At 39.7% G+C, this 12,500-nt stretch overlaps 2 protein-coding genes across 2 annotated transcripts in view; one reads left to right on the top strand and one right to left on the bottom strand.

Annotated features, from left to right (window-relative positions):
• LOC140932893 (carnitine O-palmitoyltransferase 1, liver isoform-like) overlaps positions 1–5,385 on the bottom strand; it is a 24,663-nt gene extending 19,278 nt beyond the window's left edge. The window contains exons 1-2 of the mRNA XM_073382392.1: positions 5,144–5,385; positions 3,171–3,460 (exon numbers count right to left, since the gene is read on the bottom strand). Coding sequence (XP_073238493.1) covers positions 3,171–3,460; positions 5,144–5,277 — 424 coding nt within the window. The 5' untranslated portion in view covers positions 5,278–5,385. The remainder of the gene's footprint in view (positions 1–3,170; positions 3,461–5,143) is intronic.
• Positions 5,386–5,530: 145 nt separating this feature from the next.
• The window catches only part of LOC140932891 (dihydrofolate reductase-like), a 20,812-nt gene continuing 13,842 nt past the window's right edge, over positions 5,531–12,500 (top strand). Inside the window, exons 1-2 of the mRNA XM_073382390.1 lie at positions 5,531–5,672; positions 6,380–6,426. Of these exons, the coding sequence (XP_073238491.1) occupies positions 5,584–5,672; positions 6,380–6,426 (136 nt within the window). The 5' untranslated portion in view covers positions 5,531–5,583. The remainder of the gene's footprint in view (positions 5,673–6,379; positions 6,427–12,500) is intronic.

Genomic DNA, 12,500 nt, shown 5'->3' with positions numbered 1-12,500 from the left:
CTCAAAAAACCTAAACAAAATGGCAGACTCAAGTTTTGCGTCGATAATTGGCCCTGTCAGTCAACAGTCCGCCTACGGCTGACAGTTTTTTGGGGGAGCTGTTCTTCACTTTTTCTGACAATACGACAATGATCTCTGCATAGATCTCAGGTCATCTAATGTATTTAATTTGAGGAGCCCAAGTGAGGGTGTTTAATAGATGCGCGTAAAAAGAGAGATGTTTTTTCTCATAACTGTGACAAACTTCACAAAACTAATAAAAATGCTTTTGGTGAATATATTACAACAGTCGACTCAACTGATGTGATTCAACTCACTTTGACTCTGAAGATGATCCTACCGAACAGGTTGTCAAAACATCATTCATTGTCAACAACCACAGTCCTATTCAGGACTATGTTCACCTGGACAATCATGCTCAACCTATCCATGTACTAAGTGATAGACAGTTAACTATGCAGGTCACCTATGGATATGTCTAGGCCAATAAGATATCAGCCATATTGTTCTTTTAAATTATGCTCAACTTTGATGTTAGAATCCTTTCTAATCAGGGCTGTCACTAAAATTTCAAGTTGTTGGCTAAATACAAGGAGTAGGCTGGGAATCAAACAGCTATTGATTTATTTTGGTTCTATTTTTCCTCTTTTTTCCTGTGAAAGTAGCTGGGATCATGTTTAAAGTAACTGGGGGAAATCCAGGGTCCCTGGCTCTTAATGATAGTCCTTATACACATAAATTACTTTGAACCTGAGATTGAATAAGATTCAACAATCATTGAAACTGAACTGACACTGAATAAGCACAAACTCTGATGAAATAAATCTAGATACTTCTTTAAAACATAGCCAAGGGTAAACCCTTATTAATCAAGCATGAAACTGAATAAATTGGAAGATTGTGCTCTATTGTGTGGTTTTAAAAATATATCCAGATCCCCACCAAGGAGGGAATTTCACTTCGCCTCCCCCCCCCCCACCTCCCTTGATATTTCATTTTTTCACACAACTGATGACCCCAACCCCTCCTTAAATTCCATAAGTGCTACGAAGACCCCCCAACCCCTCTGGAAAAGTTCATCACAACATAAAAACACACTACACCACAACAAAGTAACCTAATCTGCAAAATTTTGCTTATCCCATACTAAAATGAAACAGGTAAAGTATATATGTTATTTCTGTGAATTTACCACAAATTTAATCCATTCGCTCCTAGAGATTTTGGCGAAAAACGCGTTTTGAAGCTAGTCGAGTGGTTTTCTGGTCACTGTCGTGCTATAAAGAGCTAAAACTTACCACAAACTGGTTTACAGGTCGAACACTTCGCGGTCTTCCGATCCAGATGCAAAATATCAGCTTGCGAAGTTCGGGCATGCGCAGAAAGCAAAATTTCGACATAGTTTTTGGGTTTAAAAGTGACACAGCAGTCTTGACTTTTACTTTTCGCTTTCTCTCCTCCCTTCTTTTTTTGCTTTTCTTGCCTCATTTTTTTTTTCTCTTGCTGGGCATTTAGTAGGCTTGATTTTGGTGGGAAGAGTTTTTAGGAAAGCTTTTAGGATCTTAGGATTAGGCGAAAGGAAAGGTAGGTGGGTAATGGGACAAGATTTTCATGGAGATTTTCAGGTCAATGTCACGTGGTTTTTTGCTTGTTTCTCCGGTGTCCTTGACTGAATTGTGCTCATTCTGGTATGGTTTGAAAGATCTCTTCACTCTGCACAAGTTAGTGAAGAAAGTTGTCCTTGACCGTTAAAACTGATGACGTCACAATGGGTAGAAAGGACTTGGATCCGCATGGGCGGTTACGGGCGGTTCAGGGGCGAATGGGTTAATCAAAAAACCTAAAAATGGCCTTTTACCAACTTTTTCACCTGATTTGACATGAAATAGACAGATTTGGTTGTTTTATGCTGAAAAGTGGATTTTTTTTCAAAAAGCTTGGTCCTTTGCTTAACCCATTCGCTCCTAGAGATTTTGCCGAAAAACGCGTTTTGAAGCTAGTCGAGTGGTTTTCTGGTCACTGTCGTGCTATAAAGAGCTAAAACTTACCACAAACTGGTTTACAGGTCGAACACTTCGCGGTCTTCCGATCCAGATGCAAAATATCAGCTTGCGAAGTTCGGGCATGCGCAGAAAGCAAAATTTCGACATAGTTTTTGGGTTTAAAAGTGACACAGCAGTCTTGACTTTTACTTTTCGCTTTCTCTCCTCCCTTCTTTTTTTGCTTTTCTTGCCTCATTTTTTTTTTCTCTTGCTGGGCATTTAGTAGGCTTGATTTTGGTGGGAAGAGTTTTTAGGAAAGCTTTTAGGATCTTAGGATTAGGCGAAAGGAAAGGTAGGTGGGTAATGGGACAAGATTTTCATGGAGATTTTCAGGTCAATGTCACGTGGTTTTTTGCTTGTTTCTCCGGTGTCCTTGACTGAATTGTGCTCATTCTGGTATGGTTTGAAAGATCTCTTCACTCTGCACAAGTTAGTGAAGAAAGTTGTCCTTGACCGTTAAAACTGATGACGTCACAATGGGTAGAAAGGACTTGGATCCGCACGGGCGGTTACGGGCGGTTCAGGGGCGAATGGGTTAAGGGAAAGTGAAAAGGACAAAAAAAAACAAAAAACAGTAAACTCTGAAATGGTTACATTGTATACCATTTTCTTCCTGAAAAGAAATTGCCACTAGCATTATAATTATATACTGTTCTTGATAGTAAATTGGAATTTTTTTTTCTTTGGGGGGGGGGGGGGGGGTGAGAGAACTTCTTACCTTTATGTTAGCCACTATTGGAAGTGTGGGGTTGAAAGAGATAATAGAAAGAGATAAAAGACAAATAATTCAACCTAGCCTGTGTCCTAGACAAAATTTAAAACTGGTTAGTAAAATCTGTTTAGCAGCACCAATATCCTTGTTCTGGGTCCCCTGCGGACTCAATAAGTTACCAGAAATGCATTTCAAATTTCTCATCAATTTGATTGGAAAATCAACAAATGCATTTTTAACAAGCAAATCATGACACATACTTAAACCCAGGTAAACAGGTGGGAATCCAGAACAAGGATTTTGGGGCTGTTTTGCCGATGGACTCGGCCACAGGTTTAGTCTGTGGTGAGGCTACATTCAACCTCAGTTTTAAAAGTAAATTAACTGAAAATACTGCAAAGAAGGCTTTAACTTACACATCCATCCTCTGTAAGCTAAGAGCATCCTTAGTGTATATTGCCGCAAATAAAGAAGTACAATGAAGAAGACTATTCCAGCCAAAGTTGATATGAAAGCAAGCCTGAAGTTATAAGGGTAAGCCTCATCCAAATAAATCAAATATGTCAGTTTCCACAAGACTGTTGCAAATGGTTGTAGAGAAGACACTTTATAGTTATCTGTTGCATAAATCATGGCACCAATAACCACTACAACACCTAACAAGTTCGACCAGGTTGTTGGCCACAAGCCATTAGCAATCTGTTGACTAGAAAATGGAAGAGAACAAGAAAAAGATTTACTATTGTTGGTGTTGATGTTATTATTACTACTACTATGTCTCCAAGTACACCTACACAGCTACTACTACCACTACTACTACTACTACTACTACTACTACCAGCTACTGCTATTACTAACACTATTATCTTAACAAAATCACAAGAAATTAAGAACCTGTTTCACCTAAAATTTGAAAAAGATACGGTGTACATACTTTTTAAACTCAAGTACATAAGAAAAATAAGACGCGTCTTATTTTTCCTCGCATAAATGGCCCCATTGTATATTATGCCCTGAAGGGGAACTTCAAAATAACTTGTGTGAACAAATGAATAAATAAATAAATAGGGAACAGAGAAAACACCACTTTACCAGGGGCAGACAGAGGATTTTGTGATAGAATGGACCTAGAGATATAGTATACAGTGGCAATATGGGCACAATAGCACCCACCAGGACTGCAAACAGCACACTTTTCTAGGGAGTTTTGGGTGCATGCTCTTCTGGGAAAATTTTTGAGATTGAAGTTCTCTGAGATGCAATCTAGTGCATTCTGGACACTTAAATTTAGTAAATGCCTGGATTCCATATTGAACATGTAATGCTGAAATATTTAATAAACCAAAGGTGTGGTTGTGGTCAAAGAAGTAATTAACACTTTATGATGTTAGCAGGGGCCGAAGAGATTGCGGCGAGAGCACAACCTCCTGGCAAAAACAACATTTAATAAATTTTCCAATTACAATTTTTATTAAAGAAAATATTATATTTAAGTAACAAAGGTCGAGGTACCACCTGACACACGTTTACAACAGAAAAAAAAATTCAGGACAAATTGGGGGGGGGGGGGGGGGTGAGACATCCCTGATACCCTTGTTTACCATCAGTGATGCAAGAAATATCAATATAACTAATTTCTCCATGTACAATAGCTTTATTAACTAATTACTGGAAAATTGCTCGATGTAAAAGCAAACAGACCCTTCAATATTTTAAGCGAGCAGTTTTTATGTTACTTTTCCTTTTCCACGACGTTTGGGCCACCTCCCCCAACCCGCCACCCTCACGCCTTCACTGTGTACAAGAGGAATTTATATTGAAGGTACAAAGTTCAGTTCAGAAAACAACCATCATGAAAAATTAAGACAGAAAAGAAGTAAATGGAAAAAACTTCGCCGAGAAAAACCATTAGACAATTGCTATTAACTTAACCGATACTAGATAATTTTCAGAAAAGAAAAGGAGGAAAGGAAAGAAATTAAAAAAAACAAAGTTTGTTCGTCAACGCCGTCATTATAAGCATACCTTTCATTATTTAAAAGAAAGTCTATGTTCAATTTTATTTTGTTAACTTCAAAGAAATTACCTCATCAACTTTCCGACTGCAAACACTTTTAAAGGGATCTTCTTTCATATTCTAAAGAGGTTTAAAACGACGAGGATAAAAGGCAAAGAGCCGGATTTCGAATCATTAACGTCAACTCTAACAACTTTAAGCTTGTCGTGCCTTCACTTTAAGTGTTAAGCGCTGTTCACGGAAATTGACAACATTTTTCAGCGAATGAAAAAAGCTATAAAGACCGAAAAATATTGCTCTCCTCGTACGCACAAGGTTGTGTCAGAGGCGTTTTATTCTAAGTGCCAGATCTGAAAACTTACGCTCACTTACCGAGTTCGGAAAGCACATTTCTTGAGATTTTTGAAGGTGCTTTTAAGTAATTCAACTTCGGCTTCAGTTGTGCTTGTCCCTTCCGCATGAAGACGAACGTCGGGCCTCGTAACAGCCGCTCTGGCTTCAGCCATGATGGCTTAGAAAAAGAGTAAGCCTGCAAAGACAGGATCGCGTAAAATGTAAACAGTTCAAGGGATATTTAGCCGGTTCACTTACAAACTGTAATGCATCGTTCAAGGTTGTTCAAGGCCGGAATCAACAACTTTCGATAATAACCAATCGTAAGCAAGATAAGAAATAAAGTCAAAAGCTTTAATCCAATCACAACTACTGTTAGTTTGCATGTATTGATTGACGTTCGTTTCCATTCCATTTCCCGCCAAATCCTTTCATGGTTCAAACAACAAGAAGTTCGAGATCAAAGAGGGTTCACCAAAATGGCTTCTGCGCAGAAGTTTTCCTGTGTTGTGGCAATGTCTAAAAATCGAGGAATTGGCAAAGAGAATCGTCTTCCGTGGCATTTAAAGTAAGTGTGTAAGATTTCTCCGCAGTTCTGGTTCAAAAGAAGTCCGTTTTAACTTGCGTGCAGCGAGGTCGTTCACCACTGTCCACATTTAAAAGCCTCGTTCTGTCAACGAAGATTTTCTACTTTTATGTAACAATTCACCAGTGACGGTTCTGATTAATATGAAGTTTGAAGCATTTGTTAAAACTTTACTATAACGGGGTAGCTGATGCTGCAAAAGTGCATGCACGCACGCATGACTGCTTGTCCCGTTTATGACTTGACCTCTACTTGCCCCATCACAACCCGAACCGTAGTTTGTTATTTTCGATTTCTTTTTTAAAAACTTCATTTGTACTTTGAGTCTTTTGGGGTTTGATCGGGGGTAGAGAACTTTAAACAGTTTAAACTGACTACGAACGTTTTGCGTGTTGCTGTAATTGCGATAATTTATTCACAAAACAACTGGGACGTGAGTTGGGGGTGGGTGCGGGGCTGAAAAGGGGCGTGAGGCAATGCTCTGAACCCCAGCTATATATAAAACTCAAACTCTCAAAGGAAAAAGCATTTCAACCAAGCAGAGGCACAAGTGATCGGGCTGAACTTCAAAAAATGGTTTAAATTACCATTGACTACGTAAAATTGTATAAATTAATAAGTTTGTGATGTATTTTATACATAAACCAATGAGATGTTTTATTAACACATTTGTTTTCTATTTTTTTCAGGGAAGATATGAAATTTTTTTTTCATCTCACTTCAACTGCAGCTGAGGGTAAACACTTCGTGTTCTTATAACCTTTAAGCTTTGTGAAGTATGACCAAAATTAATATTTTTCACTTCCACTTGTTATAGTTTCAGTGGAGACATACTAAAAAGGAGGACAGTCAAACCACAGAGGGGGTCATAGGAAGTGTCCGTATTAACAATGTGCCCATGTTAAGCAGGTTGAATTTTAAAAAAATGTAGGGCTTTCCTTCGACAGGGACAAAGCAAACTGTCCATTATAATGAGGTGTCCGAATTAAGCGGGTGTCCATACAGCAGAATTTGGCTGTATAAATATAAAGGTGCAAAATGATGTTGTTAGTTTATAAAAAGAAGAAAAACAGTATTAAAAACAAGTACTGTAAGTGGCAGTCCATGATGTTATAAACGAGCACATTGTATATCCCCTTTAATTCCTCCAGCTTCTTAATTGACCATTCCCATGATCTAAAAACAACCATATATGTAACATCTCCCTTTTTTAACAAAAAATCAAAACATAAAAGGGTTTACTAAATCAATCTGAACATATTACTGGCAACACTGTGCCAAACTGTCTTTAAAGAAACTCTGTCCTCTCTTAAGGTATTAGATCTGCTATAAACCCTTCCATTTGAAAAATTTATTTCTCCTATGATTAAGAATTTTGCAAAATAAAAGATAAACAGGCCTATCAAGCGAAAGCTGAGCTTTCAGAAAATTGATATCCGAGGTGTCAATTTTCACACTTAAGGTGTTATTTCCGATTTATATCGCAGGCTCAAAAATTCAATAATTCCGTATTTCTGGCTTTCTCTTGATAGCTAGGAATAGAAACAAAAATTGGAACTTACTTATACTTAGTTTGTTCATTTACCTTTAAATTCCCGGCAGTAGCCAGTACATTTTTCCTGAGATATAGCGGTGGAATTTTTTTGTAATGCGCTGTAACTTCAGGCTGTCGCCAAAAATTCCATAATATTGCGGGAAGTGCCGGGAATTTAATACATTTTTCCTTAACAATGTGAATAAACCTGGCAAGTTTCAGTGCAGTATTATAAATCCTCATCTTTTTACATCGATTTGTCTTCAGTACGGTTCAACACAGCTGCAAAATTGCCCTTAATTCGTCCTCATTTTTTGTCAGGCTGCGCTGTTTTCTTCGTTGCCATCTTGAATTCTTATGAGTAAACCGCTGTTTTTAATGTCTGTTGTGATACTGACCCGATTGTAGCATGGAAAGTGGTGAGAAAATGCAAAAATCTTCCTTTGAACTTGTTGCGTGACGTGCTTTCAATATGGCGTGGTAAACAATGTTTTTAGCCCTAGCAACATGCTAATTTGCATAATAGATCATTAAACTGTGGCCTTATCTGTCATCGACTTTGCAAGGATCATATATCTAATGTGTCTCTAGAAGGCTTTTTACAGCCATAGAAATGATTTAGAAATATCAAAACAATCGTTTTTCATGATTTCATTACTTGAAACTCATAACGCATTATCACTTGTCGGGTTGTCAAAATTGCAACATTTCTGTCAACAATGGAAAGTATCGCGTCAGATTTCAGCCCTGTGATCATAAATATTTCCAAAAAAGTGCTCTTAGATACCAACTTTGGCCTTGGTTTTCTTAGCTTATATTTGACCAAAAAGCTTCAATTTTTGGAATTTGAGTTCAGGTTAAGAGTACATAATCAAATAAGTGACTTTATAAGCATGATCATTTTTTGACTTTATACATGTAGCAGTTCTAATACCTTAAGTTCCCGAAGACAAAAAAAGAAACAAAACTAAAGACCTAGAATGTTCAAAGTCTCAAACAGTTTCAAGTTTCACGTCAAAATCCTTGAATCTCACTGGCGCACGAATGCTGTGGGTCTTTGTTTGGATACCAGGAACTGAAGCCTTTGTCTCTTCAGGAACAGCGCCACTTGTGGAAGTTTTGGCAGGACTGGTGGGCTTAACTTACTGTACAGGTTCTCTGTGCACATCATTGTCAGTGTTAGTGTCTGGCTTTACTTGTATTGATGGTTTCCTTGCAGGTTTCAGGAACTGCCTGTTTTTCTTCTGAATGTTATGCCACCTGACTGAACTATGTATGATCTGTCTAAAAGCTTCTCAGTGCAGGTTCCTTTCTCCCATGTTTGATTCTTACGAAGTTGTGGGACTTTCACTTCCTGTCCAATTTCCAGCTCTGGCAACTGCATGATGTTTCTGTCTTGGGAGAATTTGGCCTTTTGTCTTTTCAGCTGAAGACTATCCACAGAGCTGTGATTTACTGTGGATGCAGCAGACTTGCAGTGGTTGGCAACAAGGTATGGGTTCTCCTTGACATAGGCCTCTGGGCGGGGCTTGCACCTACACCTTCTATGGGGGTGTTACGATAGTCAAGTAAAGCTAGCCAGGAATCTTTCCTGTCACGCTCTGCTTTCTTGAAAAGCTGCTAAACAATCTCTACAGACGATTCTGCTTTACCATTACTCTTTGGATAGTGAGGTGAAGATGTGACATGATTTAATTCCCAGGACAGTGAGAACTCATGAAATTCTTGGCTGCTGAACTGGGATCCATTGTCTGAAACCACTGTATCCGGGATACCATGTCTGCTTTTAAAAAAAATGGTCTTTCAGGGCCTTTGTGACTGATGTGGAAGTAGTGTTCTGCAGCTTACTAGCTTCAATGAAATCAGAAAAATGGTCCACAACTGTGATGTAGTTCTTGGAGTTTAATGTGAACAAATCTGTAGCTATTTTACTCCAAGGACAGTTGGGAATTTGGTGAGACTGCATTAGCTGACTTGCATTCTTGGCTTGAAATTCAGCACATAGTGAGGATCTCTCAACCAGGGCTTTGATTTCAGCACTCATTCCTGGCCAGAACACGATATCTTTAGCCTTTCGTAAGCATGAAGCAACACCTTGGTGACTTAAATGGATCCTAGAAAGTATCTCTGGTCTCATGGCTTTAGGGGCTATCACTCTTTGGGTCTTGAACAAAATCCCATTGTGGAGTGAAATCTCTTCTCTGTAATTCCAAAAATCTCTCACTTGTATTGGCACTTGTTCTTTCCTCTCAGACCAGCCGGTAACTACTGTTGTCTTAAGGGTTTCTAGAGCCAGGTTTTGGGCCGTTGCTTCCTGCAGCTGTGTAAACCTCTCAGGGGTTACTTTGAAGGTGTTGAAAGGGTTGAGTGTCTCGAGCTCAAGGGAAAATACTTGAAAATTGTCTTGAGTCTTCTCTGTAGCTTTCAGTGAGGCTCTGGAGAGGTGATCAGCAGTGAACATCTGAGTGCCAGGCTTGTAGTTAACATCAAGATTGAAGTGCTGCAGCCTTAGTAGCATACGTTGCAGGCGACACGGAGCAGAAAGAATATGAACTTTTGGAAGATGCTCTGCAATGGCTTGTGGTCAGTTTCAACTGCAATTTTCTCACGACCAGCAAGGTACTGACTAAATCTTTCGCAGGAGAAGACAATAGCCAAACACCATTTCTCTATTTGGGTGTACTGTCTCTCAGTCTGTGATAAAGATCTTGAGGCAAAAGCAATGGGTTGGCCTTTTTGCAGGAGAGCTGCTCCTAAGCCATGTTCACTGGCATCACACTGCACTGCCACTGGTTCTTGTACATCATAATACTTAAGCACAGGATGCTTGACTAGCTACTAGCTCACATACTTCCTTGAATGCTGTCTCATGCTGCTGTGACCAGATGAACTTTGCCTCCTTCGCGGTCATTACTCTCAGTGGCTGAACAACTTCTGACAGCTTCAGAAGAAACTTAGATAAATAATTTACAAATCCCAGCAGCCCCAGCAGCTCCTTCTTGGACGTGGGCCTTGGCATTTCCTGAACAGCTTTGATCTTTTCCGGATCGGTTTTTAGACCATCTTTTGTAATTAGGTGACCCATGAATTTGACTTCAGTCTTTCGAAGATTCATCTTGGTGCTGTTTAAGCGTAGGTTGGTTTTACGAGCCTGCTCAAGTTTTCATCATGATTTCTGTTTGCTTCATCTTCATTTTCTCCATAGCCCATCACCAATAAATTATATCATCCCTTATCACTGCTATACCAGGAAGACCTTCCAGCTTCTCATGGAGTTTACATTCAAACTCTTCTGGAGCTAGATTAATTCCAAAAGGTAACCTCAGGTACCTGTAGTAGCCAAAGGGTGTCCAGAATGTGGTCTTCAGAATGCTCTGCTCATCTAATCCAATCTGATAAAATCCATCCTTGGCCTCCAAAGTAACACCTTAGCTTTACTGAGCTTGGGTGGTAATTCATCCAGAGTTGGCAATTGGTACTTGGGGCGAATGACTACTTTATTAAGATCTTGGCTTTCAAGACAAATAAATTATTCTTATCTCGCTTGGCGTGCTTACTACCACTATGCCGCTAATCCATCCTGTTGGTATGGTGACCTTTTCCACGATTCCTTTGCTTTCTAAGTCCTCCAGTTTTTCTTTAACTTTATCTCTGAGGGCAATTGGCACTCGGCGCCACTGTGTGGGCTTTACCAGAGGATCAGTGATAATGGCTGTGTCCCCAATGTGTCCTAGTCCTTTAAATACATCCTTGTAGTTGGCCGTAATTTGCTCTTTAGTGAGGGTTTGACTTTCCAGGGGTGGACCTCTCTGTAATTGGGTTCTATCTCCACCTTCAGAAGACCCAACTGCACACACGTCTCAGCTGATAGAAAGGGCTTATCAGGGCTCTCTACTACATGGAATTGCAGGTCGCAGTATTTTCAGATCTTGTTTACTGTCGGTAATGTCGACTGAGATATCAGTCGACATAGCGGTCGATATAGCGGTCGACAGTCGGTCGATAGTCGGTCGACAGTCGGTTGATAGTCGGTCGACAGTCGGTCGATAGTCAGTCAACAGTTGGTCGATGGTCGGTTGATGGTCGGTCGATGGTCGGTCGATAGTGAGATAGAATATCGGCCGAGTATCGGTCAATATTTCGACGACGCACCTCGACTTACTATCGGTCATATGTCGGTGATATATCAGTCAACTGTCGGTGGTATATCAGTCAACTGTCGGTGGTATATCAGTGAACTGTCGGTGGTATATCGGTCAACTGTCGGTGGTATATCGGTCAACTGTCGGTGGTATATTGGTCAACTGTCGTTCGAATATCACTCGTGTGTTATTTTATCAGGTGAGTCCAATGGCTTTTTTTTTAAGCAAAGACGTCATTAATTACTGTTATCATGCGATGAGGGAACATGTGGCAGTGCGAGGCGCGATTACTCTATGAAGCGAGCCGAAGAGCACTGGGAAGTAAGGACATGATAACCTTTTTTTTCCAGTTTGTATCATCACTGATCGTCTGAGTTTTAGCTGTTAAACAGAACCTGTCTCAGCCTAAGTTGAATCTGCTGCTCCTGTGGTCCTGCAGTCGAAGAATACTTAATAAGGACGAGTGAAATGACTGCTCCCGCAGTCCTGAAGTGGAGGAACAATGAATAGGAAAAGGCAGTTAATGACATGCTTAAAGAGCGAGGAATACACATCTTTTATTATCGGGCTTTGACCTGCTTCATCACGCCAAGTTCCCGTTTGTGCAGAGACCACAAATTAAACTTATATATTTCTGCATTGATAAAACGCGCTGATAATGCGCCGAGGAAGGTGACAGAAATATCCAGGAGACTGAACACATTCATTTATTGTTACAGCAAGGAAAATAGTCATACGTTCTCATTACATTATCCTGTCCTTTTGCTCTGCCCTTTCCCTTTATATTTATATTGTGTTCAAAATAGAGGCGACCATGCGTATACAGAAATTAATATTGAATGGTAAGTCACTTTTGGTCATCCAATATAAGGAAAACAGTATGCACCGCGTCAACATTTAAATATTATCTTAACTTGTTAAGGAAAAACAAGTTTAAAAAAATGAACTGTAAATCAGGGTTGTCACTAAGATTTCAAGTTGCCGGGTAAATACAACAAGTAGGCGGGGAATCAGACGGCTAGGGATTTCTTTTGGTTCTATTTTTCTTCTATTTTCCAATAAAAGTAGCCGGAGGTCACTCTCTTAGTAGCCGGGGAAAATCCCCGGTCCCCGGCTCTTAATGACAACCCTGGT

The sequence above is a fragment of the Porites lutea genome, chromosome 4, assembly GCF_958299795.1.
Source record: "Porites lutea chromosome 4, jaPorLute2.1, whole genome shotgun sequence".
NCBI classification, from domain to species: Eukaryota; Metazoa; Cnidaria; class Anthozoa; order Scleractinia; family Poritidae; genus Porites; species Porites lutea.
This window is presented reverse-complemented; position numbering and strand designations above follow the sequence as displayed.